This window comes from Eptatretus burgeri, chromosome 9, assembly GCF_056783735.1.
Source record: "Eptatretus burgeri isolate ZD-2024b chromosome 9, Ebu_testis_v1, whole genome shotgun sequence".
NCBI lineage: Eukaryota > Metazoa > Chordata > Myxini > Myxiniformes > Myxinidae > Eptatretus > Eptatretus burgeri.
In genome coordinates, this window is record NC_140969.1 from 46,113,043 (window position 1) to 46,135,016 (window position 21,974).

The 21,974-nt window shown below is 42.3% G+C and overlaps 1 protein-coding gene across 4 annotated transcripts in view; it reads left to right on the forward strand.

Moving 5' to 3' along the window:
- Positions 1 to 21,974, forward strand: part of LOC147020052 (aldo-keto reductase family 1 member B1-like) — a 49,456-nt gene that overhangs the window by 16,106 nt on the left and 11,376 nt on the right. For 2 of the 4 annotated variants that reach the window (XM_085895017.1, XM_085895020.1), the window contains 6 exons: positions 2,392 to 2,466; positions 5,534 to 5,650; positions 10,934 to 11,040; positions 11,848 to 11,935; positions 20,156 to 20,239; positions 21,882 to 21,973. In XM_085895017.1, the coding sequence (XP_085751143.1) occupies positions 2,392 to 2,466; positions 5,534 to 5,650; positions 10,934 to 11,040; positions 11,848 to 11,935; positions 20,156 to 20,239; positions 21,882 to 21,973 (563 nt within the window). The remainder of the gene's footprint in view (positions 1 to 2,391; positions 2,467 to 5,533; positions 5,651 to 10,933; positions 11,041 to 11,847; positions 11,936 to 20,155; positions 20,240 to 21,881; position 21,974) is intronic. The other 2 variants (XM_085895021.1, XM_085895018.1) reach the window with 2 other exon arrangements.

A 21,974-nucleotide genomic window follows, 5' to 3' on the forward strand; every position in this document is an offset into this window, starting at 1 on the left:
CTGGACCCGCGGCACTCCCATCACGTCCTGGACCCGCGGCACTCCCATCACGTCCTGGACCCGCGGCACTCCCATCACGTCCTGGACCCGCGGCACTCCCATCACGTCCTGGACCCGCGGCACTCCCATCACGTCCTGGACCCGCGGCACTCCCATCACGTCCTGCACCCGCGGCACTCCCATCACGTCCTGCACCCGCGGCACTCCCATCACGTCCTGCACCCGCGGCACTCCCATCACGTCCTGCACCCGCGGCACTCCCATCACGTCCTGCACCCGCGGCACTCCCATCACGTCCTGCACCCGCGGCACTCCCATCACGTCCTGCACCCGCGGCACTCCCATCACGTCCTGCACCCGCGGCACTCCCCTCACGTCCTGCACCCGCGGCACTCCCATCACGTCCTGCACCCGCAACACTCCCCTCACGTCCTGCACCCGCAACACTCCCCTCACGTCCTGCACCCGCAGCACTCCCATCACGTCCTGCACCCACGGCACTCCCATCACGTCCTGCACCCACAACACTCCCCTCACGTCCTGCACCCGCGGCACTCCCATCACGTCCTGCACCCGCGGCACTCCCATCACATCCTGCACCCGCGGCACTCCCATCACATCCTGCACCCGCAGCACTCTCATCACGTCCTGCACCCACGGCACTCCCATCACGTCCTGCACCCACAACACTCCCCTCACGTCCTGCACCCGCAGCACTCCCATCACGTCCTGCACCCACGGCACTCCCATCACGTCCTGCACCCACAACACTCCCCTCACGTCCTGTACCCGCAGCACTCCCAACTTGTGCAGCTACTTCCGATCTTGCTCCCTTGGAGGCACTCGAGTATAATGCTGTCCATGTTACTCGCATACCTCTGCAAGAGATGGATTACCAACGTCCGATTATTGTATGTTGTGGGTAAGTTGGTGGACTTTTTGATTTTATTTATTTTTCCTCTTGTTTGCTCACTTCTGGCATCGTTCCTTATGCTCTGTTTGTTCCTCTGTCCTTCTCTAGCCTTCCTTTGCTGCATTCGTTCTTTCAGAATCCCACACCTGGTTACCCTCACATTCTGAGCTGAACAATTGCCTCTTGAAGGACTGGAAACCTTTCTCCCTCTATACTCTCATAACTGGAAACCATTCTCCTTGGGTGTTTTGTGTCGTGCCCTTCTTCCGTTCCTTCAAGAGTTCTCTCCCATATCTACCGCAACTCTTTTGGTGCCCTTTGTGGCAGGTCTCACTGACCTCCCACAAAGGGCACCATCCCTTCAATGAATCTTAAGTTTGAGACCAGTCTTCTAGCATTACCTTGCGCATGTTCAAGATCTATGTCTTTCAACAAAGAATAAGCAAGTTGTAAGTGCATTGAAGTCAAATAAACCCACAAACAATCACGATTCTCAGATTATATATCATTCTGGTGCAAAACCCATCAAAAATTATGGAGCCAAGAGCATCCCCTTCCCTTTCCTAATCACTCCCATCACATCACAGTTGTAAAGAATACAACTCACAGGCTTGTGGATTTAGTTTTGTTTCATAAAGAAAAGTGTTATTCCAGAAATATATTTATTATCAAAGTGACAACAGAATTTGAAATAACCGAGTAAAGTTACACACCTGTATATATTTTTCCTGGAAAAAAAAAAATTGCTCATGTCTCACCTTTAGCATTTCTAGTTGTGAAAACAAGTGGAATTGTCAAGTAATCCTCCCAAATTCAGATGCGTGTAGGAAAAGTTTTGGACGACATTAAATTCACCTTTCCTGAGTGGAAACAAAATGGCGAATGGCACTAACATTCAGATTGCATATGCTCCTTTTTCAGTTATGCCTGGTGTTGGCTTCATGGTTCGGGTGGCGCGCTTTGGATCCTCGGGTCCTGAGTTCAAATTCCGCTCAGCTGTTGAATCAATACCAGGAGGGGTTAACTCGACCCGTCATCCCTCCGAGGTCGGCAAAATGAGTGCCAGCATGCTGGTATACTGTGTCGGAGTGGCGACCCGTCCAGGATTGTGCCCCATAGCCAAGGAGACTGCTTAGGCAGCACCAACACTCTGCACAGAGTATGGTCCCAATCTCCTCCTCCTCCTTTTCAGTAACGAACACGACGTCACTTCTGTGAGCGTGAGGTCACTTTCTCCGTGACAGAGAAATAAATACAAAATGACATATGTGCATGTGTGTATGTATATACATATATATATATATATATATATATATATATATATATATATATATATATATATATATATATATATATATATATATATATATATATATATATATATATATATATATATATATATATATATATATATATATATATATATATATATACACATACATACATATTAATGATAGTTATTTTTCTTTTTGTTGAAGGTTGGTGATTCATTTTTCCCTGAGAAAGATGGACAGATTTTGGCATCTGATGTGGACTACGTTGACACTTGGAAGGTATTTTATTGTGTTGCTGTGAGAAGTTTTGAACAGTGAAAGTAAAAGTAAGATGAGATGGTGGTTTAAAATGAGTAATGGAATGGAATTTTTGTTGTTGTTGTTGTTTTCTTCTTTACAAAGTTTTAAGCCTCAAAAATGCTCCCAGCTGACTTGGTCATATTATTGACTTGGTTAATTGATCCCATTGTTTGGGGGTCCGGTGCAAGTCCAACTGACTCGACCAGAACGCCCAGACAATCTTGAGCACAGTTCTCCAAAGTTAACCAACACAAGCATAGCATTTTTACATCAATTTTATCCACACGCTGTTTTTTTTTTTTAGTACCTTGAATGTGGATTACATCCAAGTTGGTCATGCCTGATCCTGTGGGTGTAATATGTAAATTAACTCTAATGTTTCAACAGGTAAGCTTTTATTTTATACGAACCATTACCGTCATATTTTTCATGATGGATGGGGTATTGTATTGAGGGAATTCCACCCATTGTTTATCCAAGCTCCATCTGTCTTTGCCTTCTACTCTGCTGTTGTTGTTCCCCTCCCTCTCTCCACAGTTCCTTTTGCCTGTGTGTCTGCTGTTCGTTTTGCATCCAGTTATGTTCTGATCCGTTGAGTGTACTGGCTCTTTCACGAGCCTCGACTATGCTTACACAAAAAATTTGCTTCTTTTGATTCACTTGGTCATCTTTTGTCTTTTCTTGGGGTGAAGTGAAGTGGGAGTCAGTTGGGTCAAATGCCACAAAGGGCTGAGCAAGACCCAAGTCTTATCTTTCTCAGCCCTCTGACTGATTCTTTTTGTTTTAAAATTAAAGAGGAGACCCAAATTTCAACATCTCAGAAAGATTGCAATGATACCTTTGTTTGGGAAGAAGTAATTGGTCCTTTCAAGCTGTTGATTGCTTCCAAAAACTCCAAAATGTTCTGTGTAAATGAATGAGAATATGCCACCAAAAGTCACGGAGCTAAATCTTATTACCTCCACCACTGGAGGTGGAAGGAGGTTATGTTTTCACCCCTTTCTGTTTGTCTGTTTGTTTGTGTGTTTGTTTACCCTGCAGCAGCCACACCGTTTCAGCGATCATGACCAAACTGGGTGCAGACGTCGGCCATGGTCCAACTTAAACACTTGTCGTTTTTGGTGAATCTAGGTCAAAGGTCAAGGTCAAGGTCACCGAAAAACCGAAATTCTTATTTTCGCAATAACGTCCGCTAAAATGGTCGTATCGACTTCAAACCAAATCCAAAATGTGCATCTTCCAATTCTGCATCCAACCATATGTCTCATTGGTTGTCACACCAACACCCTTCTTAGCGGTTGGGGGTCGGGTCAAAACTTTCAAATTGCGATTAAAAACGCCATTTCAAGTCCGATTGACTTCCAAGTTATGATCATGACCAAACTAAGTGCTATAACTCATTAAACAGTAGCACTATCGACTTGTAAGAACCAAATTGATTTCCAGGTTTTTGTTTTTTCAGAGATCATGTAGATATGACAAAGTTATTCCGGCAATTCCTTGCTCAACGAGCAATTTCGTTTGTTTGTTTATTTGTGTGCAGGATATCTCAAAAAGTTGTGGACGGATCCAGACGGAACTTGGTGAGCAGGTTGGGTGTGTGACCATGACAAGTTGATTAGATTTTGTTGAAGGTCTGAATTCGGATGCAAGATGAATTTTTTTTTTAAAGTGATTCTTCACCATTGAGAGGCAGGCCCAAAAACGATGTATGGCATGATATTTCAAAAATATATTGGGCCCGATATGTTCTCCTGGATCAGGCATTGCATGGCAGAGGTATGCGCTCGACCAAGTGCCCTTCTAGTTTGATTTGTAACTGTCTTTGTGCTGTCATTTAATAGTTAGGGCATCCGTATTCACGTATCATGATCTAGATCTTTAATTCTTGAATCTGCTACTAGTTTATGACTGGAAGTTGGATTCTTCATTCACTATTCCTCACATCGTGTGTTGGTTAATTTTTCAGATTTTGTGGTTGTCAATGTCATGCCAGTGTCTGCCATCAGACCCCCACACACTTTTCTTGCTCTCTCGGTTTTCATTGAAACTTGGGCCATCTTTTGTGAATACAGTGCAAAAAAAAAAATAAAGGAGCATCATCTTTCTTCTGCAACACAAGGTTGCAGAGTAGCATAATTGGCTGAGTGATAACGAGAATGGCACTTGGTAGAGAGCATACCCCTGCCAGGCTGAACGGTTTACATTTTGTATCCCACTGATGGGTGGATCTGCATCCGGATGTGAATCAAAATCGAATTGACTTGTTCTGGTCACCTACCAACTCTACCACCAAGTGTTGTCATAACTCGTCCATAACATTTTGAAATATCGTGCTATATATCGTTTTTGTCCCCATTTCTCAATGGAGAAGAATCATTTAAAATATTTTCTTAGCCGGATCTAGATCTTCACCAAAATATAAACAGTTCATCCTTGTTACACACCCAACCTCTCCACCAAATTTCGTCCGAATCCGTCCACAACTTTTTGAGATATCCTGTTCACAGATAGACAAGAGTTAAAAAACAACCTCCACCCACCTTTGGTAAAAATTAAGGTTTTACAGGCTGTAGAAAGGGGGGGGGGTGGTGGAAACAACTTATTTTGGAAGTTTACTGCCATTGATGCACCATCTTTTACACCACCTTATTTATCACGTTCCATTAGTTCTTCATGCCTGTTTCTGTCCTTTATAACGTCCCTAAAACCAGGAAGCTTCCTTTTTGGAATGATTGTTAATTTTGTTTGACTGCCAGCCAGGCAGAGTAAATAAATTGCTTCACCCTTCTCTGTGCATGTGTGCTTTGGTTGACATTGCTTACTATTTCCTAATTTCATAGCCAAAGTACTGCTAAAAACTGCAGGTTTGTGTTCTGCAGTGTTCAAAATATAACACTTAATTGAAATTAAGTTGTTCTTCCATCATATACTGACATCTGTAGATAGACAGGCAAAATGAATCAATTGCCCCATCCTGTTTTTCATTTTGCACACGAGGTTACTCGGACTACATTCTCCTTTCATCCACCGTGTGTCCATGCAGGCCATGGAAAATTTGGTAGATGAAGGTCTAGTAAAGTACATCGGTGTCTCCAACTTCAACATCTCTCAGCTTGAGCGTCTGCTTTCTGTTGCCCGAATCAAGCCCTTGACAAATCAGGTGATGACACATGCTGGTTGCTACAAAGAATAATGCTTCGCGCTAGTGCTTCACATAACTTTAATTTAATTTATCTAAATAGTGGTGTGTTTCGAGCCTTCCAAATGTTTGAAATTTTTAGTACTATTAAATTATTATTATTATTATTATTATTATTATTATTATTATTATTATTACTATTGAGCTTAGATTTTGTTTAAAAAAATAAAGAGGAAATAAGATGATTGACTGATGTGGTGTTCCCATACGAGTACCTACATCTCATGATTACGAGTTTTCACATACTGTGTTGCTCCGTCCACAGTCTGCTTAATGTCCCTGCTCATAATGTAACAGTAATGTCTCCTATCATTGTTCTACATGTTCAATGTGAGTTCATCTATAAGTTTATGACTTACTCATAAAATAGAAATGGAAACTACAAAAGGAATGATTGTTCAGTTTAAAACTTCAAGTTGAAAAATCCAGTTAAAAAAGGAAATGTAGTGATGAAAGTGAATCTAATATCCATTTTTCAAAAGAATTTGTTTTGGTTGTCTACCAGTTTTTTCCCTCCATTGTAATTTAAAGTAAAACTGGAGCGAAGTCGATGGTACACCGGTCGTAGATCCCCACGCCTCCAACCTCAAGCAAAGTTGAAAAATGGTAAAAAGTTCCACCAGGATTGACCGTATATTACATTTTGAGTTCAAAGTGTTTTTCCATTTTTACCCTTGTGACCCTAAGTCCCACCCTCGGGGCATAAATTGAGGATCAAATCCAAAAAATTGACATTTCACATGTCCCCCAACATTGATTGCATATACAGCTTCATTAAAAAATGTTTAAAATGTGCCCGTAATTGCATTTTTTGGTATTTGACCTCTGGCGGAGCCAAAAATGATACAGCTCTCTCATTTTCTTGCCATATGATGACATAATTACCAAGCTTGGTGAATTTCTGCCCAACCATTTAGGAGGAGACACTGTGACAGAGCAGATTACAACCCCCCCCCTTCTTTATTTTATTTTTTACAGCGTGGGGATAATAAATCTTCACATTCTTCACACAGTTTTTTAGTTGATGGTGAAACTAATTTGCATCCTGTAATGTGATATTTCTTTTCTTTGAATATTCCACAGTTAAAGAATCTATTTTCGTGTTGTACCAGCATGGATGCTAAATCAAGTCACATCAACACCTCAATGTGTGCAGAATGTAAAATGTCTGAGTGAAGATGTATTGTTACGAATCTGGAAGCCATTTGCAAACAGACAGACAGACAGCAGCCCCCGCAGTTCAGTTATTTCGATAAGTATGTGTTTATAGTTAGAATCTCTCCTTCTGTGTAATGGGAATTGCATGTGTGCACTATGATTTATTTTTAGTTAGGTTTTATCAACAACAACAACAACGGCACCGTCCCTCACTCAAGCCGGTCGCCATTGCCCACGTGTTTTTGGCTGAAGGCGTGGGCGGAGCCTCCATCGCCTCCAAGGAAGGGCATGGGACGTTTCCTCCAGCCAATGAGCGAAGGGTGAGCATCGCACGCGCACCCCAGCCAATGGGAGGCGAGCGTGCCGAAAGCTACTACGGCGACCGTCCCATCAGGAGGCGATTGGGAGGAAAAAGAAATTGCTTCCACCTTAAGAGAGGAGAGGGTTGGTGGTTGCTGAGTGTCTGCAGTCTTGGTGGCGATTGGCTTCGTCTGCGGTAGTGATGGCTTGGTCTCGGTCGTCGTCTGCGGCCCTTTGCGGTGGCTTCTTGTGGTAGTGGTGGCCGAGCAGCCAGGGATGTGGGCCGTGGACTTTGGGTCGTGTGTTTGAGTCCCGCCGTGGTGGTTTGGAGTCGGTGTGACCACACGAGGCGGGAAGGTACCCCGGCCCTGCTCCACCAAATAAAGACCCACGGGGTCCACCATTTCTTTGGGTGTGCGTGTGTGTGTGTGGCACCATCTGCAAGTAGAATCGTTAAGTACCTTGTTCATTGTATATTACGTTTCTTATTCGTGATAACTCTGCTCTGTGTCTCCCTTCCCGATTATTGCCTATTGTAAAATAAATCCCCGTGTTAAATGTCCCAGTTCGTTGTGCATGTTTTCTTTCATTGACCCAGCACCGTGCGGGTTTGAGAAATAGCAAGGCCGTTGGTGCCGTAAGTTGTCATTGGGACCGGTGCGGCTCTGGTAACTCTGCTCAGTTATGCCTGATCAGAGTCTTTACCTGCGACTCGGATCGGACAGAGTCAGCCGAGGGTGTGGTTTCCCGGTAGCTCGACTGCGTGGTTATTTAGGTATATTGGAGATCGAGCCAATTAACCCTACGCCATGCGGTCGAAATATTGGCGACCACGGTCCGCTAAGGGACGTGAACTCTTGGACTTATCCGAGAGTCACGACCTAAATTCCGGGTGTTCGGTGGGAGACGACTCTACTGCTCCACCTAGTGGTCGTTTATCGCCACCGAACCCTGGCCCACAACAATATAAATATACTTTATTATCAGCAATTGTGTGGACATAAATGATGTCATAGCCACCTTCGTGCTGATGTCTCAAAATATATTGTGTGGTTCAAAGTAGAAATAAATTTGCTTTATATGTGATACAGGGTGTTAGGGTTCACTGGTAGGCTCGCAGTCTTTTTCTGTGTTTAGCTTTCCTTGTATGAGTATATCTTTTTAACTTTGTCTTTGGTGCCAGAGATTAGTGTTAATATTAACTTGATGCACATGCAGAGGTTGTGCTTACATAATAGGTGTTTATACTTTATAAGATCTCTGAGACCTTCACTGTTTAGTCTTGGGGCCATCAAACTATGTATGTGCCAACATTTGCAGAATTTTTGGCATCCACAACACTCCCTTCATTTTATTTCTAACTCTTTTCCCTATCCCTACCCTTAATGTTAAACTTTTTTTTTTTGCCTATTCACATTTTCTCAACATAACACCATTCTCAAACTTGAACCTGCTCTGTACGGCCCTCGTCGGCATTCTTTAAAATGGTTAAAACAGTCGGCGGCGGCAAACCCAGATAGTGGACCACTTGTGATTGGGAATTGGTGCATACAATCGATTATATTATTTTGTTGCATTTGATGATAGAAGACCCAGCAGTGGACGAAGGAAAACATAACACACATGCAATACTATATATATATATATATATATATATATATATATATATATATATATATATATATATATATATATATATATATATATATATATATATATACACATATATATATATATATATATATATACACATATATATATATATATATATATATATATATATATATATATATATATATATATATATATATATATATATATATATATATATATATATATATATATATATATACATACACTACAGCTACATTGTCACAAAATGTGATTTAGAAGTCACATTTTGATGCTACATTGTCAAACAATGTAGCTGTAGTGCAGTACTGTACTACAGCCATATACAGCTTGTATGTAATACTACACTAGAATCAATGGTGTAATGATTAGAGTGTCCGCTCCGAATCTGGGGAGTCAACGCTTCAAACACCGGCCAAGTCATACCAAAGACTTTAAAAATGGTATGTGCTGCTTCCTTGCTTGACACTCAGCATTTAAAAGCATAAGCACATGGACAAACAATGCGAGGAAGGCAATGGCGAACCACCCGGTATAACCCTTAGGCCAAAAAAAAAAAATGTTGCATTGGCGTAACCCGCCCGACCCTAAAAATTCCGCCGACCCTACGTTTTTTTTTTTGTTTTTTTGCTATCGAAAAATTTTGCCGACCCTATTTTATTGCTATTTTTGTTGTTTTGCTATCGTTTTCAAGTATCTTTTTGATTGCGATCGCAAAAACCCGGAAGTGTTTCGGACAGAACCCGCCGACAAAAAGGGTGGTACTCGAGCCGGGGGAGATTTTGGGAGGGATTTATTAGGAAAAATAAAAAATAAAAAATAAAAAGATCCCGACCGACCTACCCTATTTTTCAGTGACCCGTTGCGCCAATGCAACATTTTTTTTTTTTTGGCCTTACGAAGAAACTTTGGTGGCGCTATTGCTCTGTAAAGAGTACGGTGCATTAAAATGCACTACAGGAGGTCCTCTCTAAGTCTCCCCGCTATCCGTCGTTTTGCATACAAGTCCATAAGTTACTCAGGAACATTTTCATTATACATCCAACAATTCCCCGCTCCAACGTCCATTGGATGGAAGACCAGTTACCAGGCCTCCCACCCACAATGTTTTGTGTACCAGCTTCCCAACCTTCCACCCCACAATGCACTGCGTCCTCTCGCTTTCAGACTCCATCTCACTGAGCGGCGTTGGACAACGCAGCCACGTACTGCATTTTTATCTTTCTGTCCCGTGGTAATCGCGGAACAATGAGATGTAAACGAAATGGTAACAAAAAGGTGAACCTGCACATACTGCAAGCGGCAATGTAGTAGTGTGACTGGATGTCAAATTGAAGACAAAGTGAAATGAAATAAGGATGGTGAACGACAAGCTTGCTTGCTATCATGGTTTGCCGCTGACAACCGTTTTAACTATTTTAAAGAATGCCGATGAGGGCCGTGCAGACGGTACGGCATGACATGCGGCACGCAAGACGTGCCATTCGGTAACGTGGCCCATGAAGCAGGCACGGTAAAAGTGGGTGTGATTGCCGTAGTGGGCATGGCAACTGCGTGAGCTCTTCGTGAGGTCCCGTGTGGACACTGCAGGGGATCGTGGCACAAGTTCGTGTGCTGGCACAAAGGCTGGAGCCTGGGTCCGTGGGGACCACATGGCCCAAGTGGGAAGGATAATTTAGAGGGTGAAGGATTGATGCAGACAGCTTTTCAGAGGATATGATATTTTCAAGGTGTAAGACTGCTAAATTATCATGATTAAATCATGAAAAGCTCTTGCAATTAAGATAAATAAGTAAGAACTTTGGGTTTTAAAATGTGTTTAATTTATTGTAGTTTTTTTTTCTTATGTTTTGTGTGTTTCAGACGTATATATTTTTTTATTCCTCCGCTTGTTGAGTGGTGTTGTACAAGACGTAAACAAAGTGTTGGAAGGCATCCCCCCCTTACACATTCTTATGGGGGGAAAAAATTCCCCGCTATCTGTCGTTTCATTACAAGTCCAACTTTTCTGGAACATATCTCGGACATATATCGAGGACCCCTTGTACTACGGCTGGAGAACAGTCGTGATTACAAAATGCAGTACTCTATTTTAGAAGTACTACAGCTCATTGTTTTAACACTTCAGTCGAGAGGAATCCTTTTCTTTTACAGATTGAATTGCATCCATACTTCACCAGAGACAAGCTTGTGCAGTACTGCAATGACAAGGGTATCACCGTTGTAGCCTACAGTCCATTTGGAGCTCCTGATCGCCCATTGTAAGTGGAGATGGTGGTGGGGAGTGTTTCACTTGATTATTTTTGTTGTTGTTCATTTGCACCTTGGAGGGAAATTTTGGGTGGGCACTGCCTTTTTAGAAGTCACATTTTGATGTCAACCCCAGATTGTCCTGAAGATAATTTTGATGTCATCCCAAGTTCTCTTCAGGGCATTATGGGTCAACCATACTAAACCATACACATCCTAGAGTAATGTCTTATTGTGAGCAGATTCTCCTTTACCTGAATGATCTGTGTTCTTGTTTTATTTTTCCAAACAATCCATGGTAATTCTGATGCAATGTCAGTTTCTAGATGCTTTCAATTACAATCCTTGATACTGCTACCTTTAGCTGGATTTGAATTTATAACCTCTAGGATGCCAGTCAGGTGCCTTCATCATGATGCTACCACGTTACCATGGAAATACGGAATAATGAATTACAATTTTAATTGTTCATCATTAGAAGCTTTTTGAGGCGATTGTAGATTGAGCATGGACATAATGCTACACCATGATCAGTCCACAGGCATGCTTCTTGGTTGCCATGCTCTTGGTATAATTTCAAAAGATTACTTAGTTCCTAGCTATGATATAGCTTGGTGGTTCCAAGCTTCAGTGCTAGTTGTTTGGGGGGGGGGAAGAAAAACTTTACTATTGGCTTATTGGCTACTTGCTCAAATGTCTGCTATTTACCTCTTAAAAATATCTGTCCTCAACTTTTTTAATTCACTTGCAAACCTGCATAACTAGCCTATTGGTACCTCTTTCATGAATGTACTACTTACACCATGTCATATGTGCAGCAAGAAAGAGAGCAACGACCCACATGGGCTGCTGCAGGATCCCGTGGTGGCAGCTATTGCCAAGAAACATGGGAAAACCAGTGCTCAGGTTTGGATGGTTTCATTTCTGTCCATCTTTGATTTTGAATTTTGCACCATGCTCCAACCTAACTCGCAAGAATGAACAGTCATTCATTTAAATGTGCTCCCACCGGTTGGACGCTGCGTCCCTTTAGGGGTTATGGTCTTGGTAGTCCAGGCAGTCAGATAGACCTTGGTAGTCCAGGTCAGACCACCCTCTGACCATTTTTTTAGGGGACACTATCCAACAGGATGGCCATTGGCCTGTAAAAGGTTCATTCATCCTTTGACTGGTGTTTCTCCCCCCCCTCCCCACCCCCTACTACATGTCCAGACATCCTCCTCACCAGGCAAGCTTGGTGGGTGAGATGGTTGAGGCACCGATCGACCATGAAAGAGATGGTAGTGGACTGCATGGTACTTGTACCAGGTGTTAACCTGACTTGACACTAAATTAATACAAATATATGAGAACGGCACTCAGTAGATTGCATACTTCTGCCAGGCTGAACAACTTGGATGTTGTTTTGCATCCCACTGATAGTCCGGATCTGAATCGGGTCCGAAACCAAAATCTAATCGCCTTGTCATAACCCCCTACATCATATTTTGAAATATCATGCTCCATATTGTTTTTGGCCTGATGTCTCAATGGTGAAGAATCACTTTAAAAATTAAAAAAATTCTCGTATCTGGATCTGGATTCAGAGTTTCACGAAAATCTAATCATTTCTTCCTTGTCACACACCCAACGTTCAACAATTTTCATCCAAATCTGTACACAACCTTTTGAGATATCATCCTGCACACAGACAGATAAAAAGGGGTGCAATCATAACCTCTGCCATCTTAGGTGGCAGAGCTAACTTGGGCTAAGTTGATTGCACACCATCGCAAATGCCACGCTTCCCACCCAAAGCAAAGTTGAAAGATGGCAAAAAGTTCCACAAGGTTAGTTTATGTATGGGAGCATGCGCTGGAGCAGTGCATTGCTGCGTCCACTTTCCATTGGTACTCCAGGAGCTTCTGTCTGGCCATCCTCCAGGCAGATGCCTGACCCATCTCCTTGAGATGCCAAATAACCTGCTGCAACCACGAGGCACGCAGCCGTCCCTTTGACCTTCTCCGCTCATAAGACTCCCTCGCTGAGAGAATCTGATGAGCAGGATCAGCATCAGGAAATTGAGCCACATGTCCATCTAGCCACAGCTGATGCTCATGGATGATACAGGTAACAAATATCATTTGTGTGTCTCAGCAACCGCTCATTGGACACAGTCTGACCAGCAATAGCAAAGGATTCTCCGAAAAGACCTGGCACCGAAGGAGTTAAATCTTCTTCTCAGATCTTTTGTCAGAGTCCAAGTCTCCCATCTGTAAAGCAAGATTGGAAGTAGCAAGGATCTCTGAAGACCTGGATTTTTGTCATCTTGCATAGGACACTGCCACACCCCATGATCCAATGAATCCATTTCTCCTCAGGGCCAACCCAAACGTCTATTGACCGGCTCACAACGTGCGGAGACATGAATATCACTGCCAAGGTAAGTGAATCTCTCTGACCTCAACATGCCACCACAAACAGGTACAGACAAAATGGCAGCATTCAAGATGTGATTGAAAGCCTGGATCTTTGTTTTGATCCAGGAAACCCATAGTCACAGCGTTTCAGCTTCCTCATTCAGTGCTTTGAGGGCCCCCGCAAGAATGTCCAGTGGTTCTCAAGGATGCATCATCTGCGAAATCAAGGTCAGGGATCTTGACATTGCCAAGCAATGTTCTGCAGCTTTATCTCTCCAAAACCTTCTCGAACATCTACTCCATGCAAGTGTTGAAGAGTGGGGGGGGGGGGGGTAGGTAATGCACACCCCTGACAAACCCTAGCAACACCTGGATATAAGTTGGAGAAGAAACTACCACACCTCACAGCACTCTCTGTACCAGTATATAATTCAGGAATCAGAGCGATGAACTTTGGTGCCACCCCACAAAGAGCAATAATCCTCCAGAGGGCATCCCGATTCACTGAATCAAATGCTTTGCAGAGATCAACATCGGCTGCAAGCAGCCCTTGCTGAAAATCTCGTCTGCGTTCGTTAAGGACCCGAAGAGCAAGGATATGGTCAGTCGTTGACTGTAGGGTCAGCAATAGGGATAGTAACATCCCCGACATCCAACTTAACAGCTGGTAGATCAGCCTGGCACAGCCGCTCGAAGTAACCGCCCCAGCAGGCCTTCACTTCGGATTCCTCTGTCAAGAGTCCACCACCCTCTGCTCTAACAGCAGCCCACCTAGGGACAGGCTTGGAGGAATGCAATGCACAAATTCTTCTGTCAGGAGGACGAGAATCACTCAAAGGAATGACCCTTCCACAAGGAATGACCCAATATCAAATTTGGAGTCAAATTTTTTTCCATTTTAAATTTTTTTTTTTTCTTTTCAAAAACCATGGGTCAACTCCAAAAAATTTACATATTTCATGTATCCCCAATGTTGAATGTATCTTCAAAGTTTCATTAAAAAATGTACCGGTAAATATATTTTTTGAGCCTCATCCTGTAAGATGCCAATAATATTGAGAGCTTTCGATACCATAGAATCCAGGAGAGAGAGAGAGTGATGAGATCCGGTGGCACTAGCCTTTAGGGGGAGAGCAGTACTCTTCAAGCCACTGTCAAAGGCCTTTCGGCTGTTAGTAGTTCTGCTTTTGAAGGGATACCGACTGCAATATTTGCAGGTCAACTTTGTTTGTCAGCCCAGGATAGGTCATGGTTGATGGTGAGTTAAACAATGCAAAAGATAACATCTCTTCCAGTGGCTGATCGTGGAAATAAATAGTTGGATTTGTTTGACAGTCCTTTGAAAGCAACAGGGTGAGAATGTGAGATTTGCCATGATGGAAAGACTTGCTCCATTTGTGACACCAGTATCGATTCATTTCCAGATCAGCAAAGTCTTTTTTCTTCTATTTTTTCAAATCAGCAAATCCCATCCTCCAGGATTTTCAGGAATTATTTAAAAATGGATATTTACTGTCGGGCAGTCTGGGAATACCAACAGGGACTTAGGTCATGTCCTTGGTCTCGGTGGTCATGCTCAACAACTCCATTCCCACTAAGTGGCGTGATATGATGCACATTTACAGAGAGAGAATCGGGGTATACCCCCACCCTGAACGCCTGGGCTATGAATTTTTTTCCCCCCACTTAAAACCTTCCCGGGCACATCCCGAGTACAAACAACAGTTTTCAAGTCATTCCATTAACAAACAAGCAAATACACAAACACACTTTTCAAATTATTTTAGACTTGCAAATACCAGCCGATGCTTCGTTGATGGGAATACTGAGAGAGGGGTGGAGGAGTGCGAATCGCTCGATCGGGGTGACGGGGCGCGGACCCGCTCGCTCGGGGTGACGGGGCGCGGACCCGCTCGCTCGGGGTGACGGGGCGCGGACCCGCTTGCTCGGGGTGACGGAGCACGGACCCGCTCGCTCGGGGTGACTGGGCACGAACCCGCTCGCTCGGAGTGACGGGGCACGAACCCGCTCGCTCGGAGTGACGGGGCGCCAACCCGCTCGCTCGGGGTGACGGGGCGCTGACCCGCTCGCTCGGGGTGACGGGGTGCTGACCCGCTCGCTCGGGGTGACGGGGTGCTGACCCGCTCGCTCGGGGTGACGGGGCGCTGACCCGCTCGCTCGGGGTGACGGGGCGCTGACCCGCTCGCTCGGGGTGACGGGGCGCTGACCCGCTCGCTCGGGGTGACGGGGCGCTGACCCGCTCGCTCGGGGTGACGGGGCGCTGACCCGCTCGCTCGGGGTGACGGGGCGCTGACCCGCTCGCTCGGGGTGACGGGGCGCTGACCTGCTCGCTCGGGGTGACGTGGCGCTGACCCGCTCGCTCGGGGTGACGTGGCGCTGACCCGCTCGCTCGGGGTGACGTGGCGCTGACCCGCTCGCTCGGGGTGACGGGGCGCGAACCCGCTCGCTCGGGGTGACGGGGCGCGAACCCGCTCGCTCGGGGTGACGGGGCGCGAACCCGCTCACTCGGGGTGACGGGGCGCGAACCCACTCGCTCGGGGTGACGGGGCGCGAACCCGCTCGCGAACTTTAAAGCCAGTCTTCACCGCGCATACAACAATTAATGAAATAAAATGGCTTTATCCACAAGAGAGTTGCTGCTTAATGCCACTGGAAACATCCCACTCTTCCCTCCATTACAGAAAATGCACCATTTTGCCTGCGCATCTTTGCACATGTCACGTGGTACATCGGCTCGAGTTCGCACTAACATTATCACTTATTTTTTTATATTGTCCGTTTTTTTTACCAGATTTGCTTTGATTCCCTGGAGAGCATCTTGCGAAACCACCGAAAATATAGATACAGATCTGGTAGATGCTATGGATACAGTCCATCTGGGGGACAAGGTGTGAGGTCCAGCAGTGAATGCATTCAATCATACAGCTCAATTAAGTTTACTCTATATAATTTTTGTTTATTTTTTGTTGTCACAAGTTTTAAAAAGCCATGTGACTTCTCTGGGGTTTGGTAGGTAAGGATATTGCTTTCGTCAATTTAATGCACTTCATGCATCAAATCAAGTTCTTTTACCAACACCAAATTAATTTTTAATCAATTTTCTGAAATTTGTAGAACTTGTTTTTTTCACTTGGAAGTTGTGGGTTACAATGTGTAAATAAAGCTGGAAAAAGTCTGATTTAATTCCAGGCTACGAGGCAACAAAACGAGAAAAATTTGAAAGGGGGTTTCAATTTTCTATACGCACTGTAAGGAATATCTTGAGTTGTAATTTTATGTACCTGATGCTTAAAGAAAAGAAGAGTATAATGAGTTTAACAACTTATTGATTTATTCAAAACATTCAATATTCCTTGCTCTTAAGAAAAGAAAACGTGAACCAAGGTACCAATATGAACCAAGAATCAGTACTTTCATTGTGTAAAATGAACTGAGGCACCAATTTGAACTGAGGATCGGTACTTTCATTGTGTAAAGTAACCCATGGTACCAATTTGAACTGAGGATCGCTACCTTTTGTGTGAATTAATCCAAGGTACCAAATGAACCGAGGATCAGTACTTTCACTGTAAAATGTACCGAGAATCGGTGCTTTCTTTGTGTGATTGGAGGACAACTTTGCTATCTGTTCAGGAATCCATAGCTGAAGCATGTTCTGTGGATGAAATCCACAGCTAAAGAATCTATTTTCATGTTGTGCCAGCAGGGGTGCTGCATCAAGCTATTTTTTTTACCAACACCAAAGGACAATGTGTGCAGAATGTAAAATGTTCACGTGAAGATATATAAATCAACTTTATTCTCAGCAACTACATGGACATAAATTATGTCATAGTCACCTTCATGCTGATGTCTCAAAATATATTGTGTGGTTCAAAATGTATTTCAAAACTGAAATATATTTGTTTCCTCCACCACCGAAGGTGAAGGAGGTTATGTTTTCACCCCTCTCTGTCTTTGCCCGTCTGTCTATCTGTGCAGAATATCTCAAAAAGTTATGGACGGATCTGGATGAAATTTTGTGGACAGTTTGGGTGTGTGACAAGGACGAACTGATTAGATTTTGCTGAAGATCCGGATCCGACTACTATAACTTTTTAAAGTGATTCTTCACCATTGAAAAATAGGGCCAAACTAATATATAACACGTCGTCTCAAAAAGTTGTGGACGGATTCAGATGAAACTTGGTGGACATGTTGAGTGTGTGATAACGAATTGATCTGAATACGAGAATTATTTGAATTTTTCAAGTGATTCTTCACCATTGAGAGATGGAGCCAAAAAACGATATTTAGCATGATATTTCAAAAATGTATTGGGTCCGATATGCTCTCGTGTATCAGGTATTACGTGATGGAGGTATGCGTTCTTCTGAGTGCCCTTCTGGTTTTATATGTGACATGGGGTGTTCAGGTTCACGTGTGACAAGCTGGTGGGCGAGCAGTCTTTTTCTGTGTTTTGGTTTTCCATAACCTAAATGCTTTAAATATTTGAACCTGCACGTAATGCAAGAGATTGAATCTCTTCCAGTGGCTGATGATGGAAATAAATAGTTGGATTTGTTTGACAATCGAACACCAATACCTTATATATTGAAACAAAAATACATTGAAATTGCTAAACTAACCAAAATACGGAGCTTACTAACCTACAACTTTCTAACTGGTCAAAGGTATAACAATATCGTGGAGTATGGTTGGACTCCATATTAGAGGGATGATATGGGGGGAAAAAAATGGCTGCTCATTCAAATGTGTACATAATGATATGCTCATAAACTCCTATAGAGTAAAGTCATAATATTTAAAAGCCATACCTTTTATTTTCGAGCATTTTCTGAAATACCAAGACTTTAAAAAACAATAATCGTTTTATTACAAAAATAAATTGAATGTAAATATGGACTCAACCAAACTCGGCCAGGATTGCGGGAGGGGGAAAATGGACAGTGGGCAGAACCATTCCAAAAGCAAGTGAAACAAGTATGAAAACAATTTAATAACATAGATGCATTTAATCCTTACCAAAATAACAAAATATATATAAAAATTAAGCATTTTATTATTTTTAAAAACGATAATCGCATCTCCATTTCTGCATATGTGGTAATCCACATAGTGGACTGAACGAAAAGCCAGGATTGATGGGGGAGGGGTAGAATGTACCATAAGCCAAATTTAATAACATAGATGGATTTAATTAATTCCGAAATAACAAAATATATAAAACATTAAGCATTTTATTATGAAAAAAAAAACCTCCAAAAATTGCAGAAACAAAAAAACATTAAAAAAGAAGTAAACACAGAGGAATGAAATCTCAAAACAACCATACAATGTCGGAATGACACCACATTACGATGTCACAATATGACGCCACAATCCTCATGGATTACTATCGCAACATCTTTTGACATTTTACTTTTGTTGTGGGATTGTGATGGGTGAAGAAGAATAACAATGAAGAATGACACCACATTACGATGCCACAATACAACACCACAATCCCCTTCTGGTTTAGCATCACAATATCTTTTGACTCTTGCGTATTGGCGGGGGTTTATTTTTTATTTTATTTTATTTTTTTTGTGGCCATAATCGTGGTTTTTAACAGGATTATATATATTTTTTCTCATGAATTATGAACTGCTGGGAACCTATCCCCTTTTTTTCTATTGAAACAATGCTCCGACATTCGCGGACTCGACATTCGCGGCATTTTTCAGGAACATTTCCCCCGCGAATAGTGGGGTCTGACAGTATACAAAAACGTAAACAATAACAATGTCAATCTACTTCTTCCCCCAAATATTTTACTTCCATGCAACATGGTCCTGAGCATCCACTCTTGATGGACCAATAAGTTCCATATCCTTGGATACAACAGAGTTCCAAGGTTAATATTGGTCTGCCTCTGTCCCTCTTTCTAGCAACATAGAGTTGTGTACGCATTTTAACCAGAGTTGTCATCCAAACTATCTCAGGTCGATTTTTGAAATATGCACCCATTGGCCAGACAGCTGCCAGACCCCACCCACATTTGTTGCTTCACTCCATCCACCATGGCACCCAGACAAAATGATATGGCTGCCATCTTGGGCTTAAGATATCAGGCATGTAGGCCTCTACTGATTATATACTGTGGTTTGTTGCGTCAGATTTCCATTGGCTTTATTTTGGTTGAGTGGTATTCTTGATTAGGGACCCTGAAAAATCTAATCGTATATCGATTAATAGTTTAAGGTTTAATCAAGCCCATCAGAATGCATGGTACTCAAGCGTTACGTTGCTTAATTTACTAAAAAAAAATAGCATTACGTAGTTTTTGAACAGCCCCATGTTGGGGTTAAACATCAGTGACCGTGTGACAAATCGGCTCATTCTGATACAACTGTGGTGGAGGTTGACATGGATTAGAGGTGTCAAGTTAATCTTTTATTAGCGCAGTAAATGTGTTTCCCAATCGTGCTATTCATCTTTGAAGAGTGCTTTAAATGCGTGTTTCCCAATTGGCCCGTTACCGGATTTTGTTACAGTTTGTGCGGTCATTCTTGTTTTCAATACAATACAACATCATCTCTTTAATAACTTTGTGCCTCGGTTTTCTACATCACTTGGCCTTGACTGAACATGCACTCGCTGTTAATTTTCATTGATGAAAGAGATGATCATTGATGTGTTAATCTGCTTGCATTTTTCTTTGCAGGTTCTTTTGCGTTACCACATCCAGCGTGGTATTGTTGTGATTCCCAAAAGTGTGACTCCTGCCAGGATTGTGGAGAATGCAAAGGTATGCTAACCGCATGAAGAGCTTGATTCCAAAGCGAAATGTCTCCATTGTGTTGGATGCTGTGAACAGGGCATGATCAGCACGGATGGATGCCAGTGTTGAAAAGGTGAACAACATCATTATGGCAGATGGAAGCGGTAGAAGGGCAAGGCAAGCAGAATTTACTTGAGGGCTAAACAAAATTAAAAACCAACACCATATCCTTTCCTTTATTGATTTAGTGTTGGAAAAAAAATTTAACTGGTCATATACTGTAATCTTTGTCTTGGTAAGAGTTTGGCTTTTGTCTGTCTGATGATGAATGCAGACATTGTTTAATGACTTACAAAAGTCATTTTCATAACTTTAACCTTTTGAAATTGAATATTGTTTGTCTACATAATATTGACTTTATTTACTTTCATTAATAATGAAAAAGTACAACATTTCAGCCTTGTTACCCCGTGCACGTAAAGCAAAAAGCCGTGTTAAGCAATTGTTTAATGTCCATTCATCGGTCTGTCCACTGACGTCGGTTTATCATCGAGGAACAACTAAATTTAAATTGAAGGTTGTATTTTAAACATGAATCGGAACATGAATCAGAAAACAAATCTGCTGTTTAACAGGACTTTGTCTCTGAATTTGTCCTGATCGCATATGTGCAGAGAGGAGTCAGATTTAAAAAAATTCATCAGTCTGCCTGCCTAGCAGTGAAACAAAATTGAAAATTATTCTAAACAGGAAACTTACTGTTTTTAAGGACATCATAAAAGATGCAAACAACAGGCACAAATAACTAATGTAACGTGTTGTATTGAGTGGTGTTATGGACACTCAATGCGACCAGGGTTGCGTTATGTTATGCGACCAGGGTTGCGTCAGGAAGGGCATCCGGCGTAAAACATGTGCCAAATCACTATGCGGATCATACGGATGATCCGCTGTGGCGACCCCGAAAGGGAGCAGCCGAAAGAAGAAGAAGAAGATGGACACTGTGTCAATGGTGGTAAATTCTGGAATTTTGTGTTTTTTTTTAATACTACTTTTACAATCTTTATTTTATTTGTATTGAATTATGTACTTGAACACTGTAGAACACAAATTGCCTTCTTGTCACTTCCAAGAACCTCCAGTTTTGCAGTACTTTGACATCAATACTGCTAAATTTCTGGAATTTTTAAAACGATCTTTAAAAATCACTTTTTAAAAAAATTGACGTACGAGGCGAACATATATTTGAACACTGCACGGGGTTAGGGTGACGCATTCTATGAACACCCTAGTTTTAGAAATACTGAAACGTTTTTTTTTAAGTTTATAGTTTGTATTCTTATATAACAATGAGTTGTAGAAAGTACAATTTTTGCCTGGTAGTACAATGATTTGCATCTGAGTACTCCCATTAGAGTAATTTCCAGGTGTCAATTATTGAAGACGAAAACCCCTTATGGTGGGGAATAAAAGTTTAATGATGTTAAACTTTACTGAACATTAAATTTCTCATTTTAATCAAATGCATGATTTGGGGTTTTTGCATTTGATTTGATTTTTTTTAATTCTTCATTTTTGTTTCAGGGCTCTATCTTCTGCTATTTTAATACAGTATTATGATAAACAGTATTATGATATACAGTATTTTATTAAAATTTTTGTTTGCTAGGTATTTGACTTTCAATTGGACAAAGAAGACTACAATCAACTTGCTGGCCTTAATAAAGACTGGTCAATCCGTTCTACAGCCTTGGTATCCAAG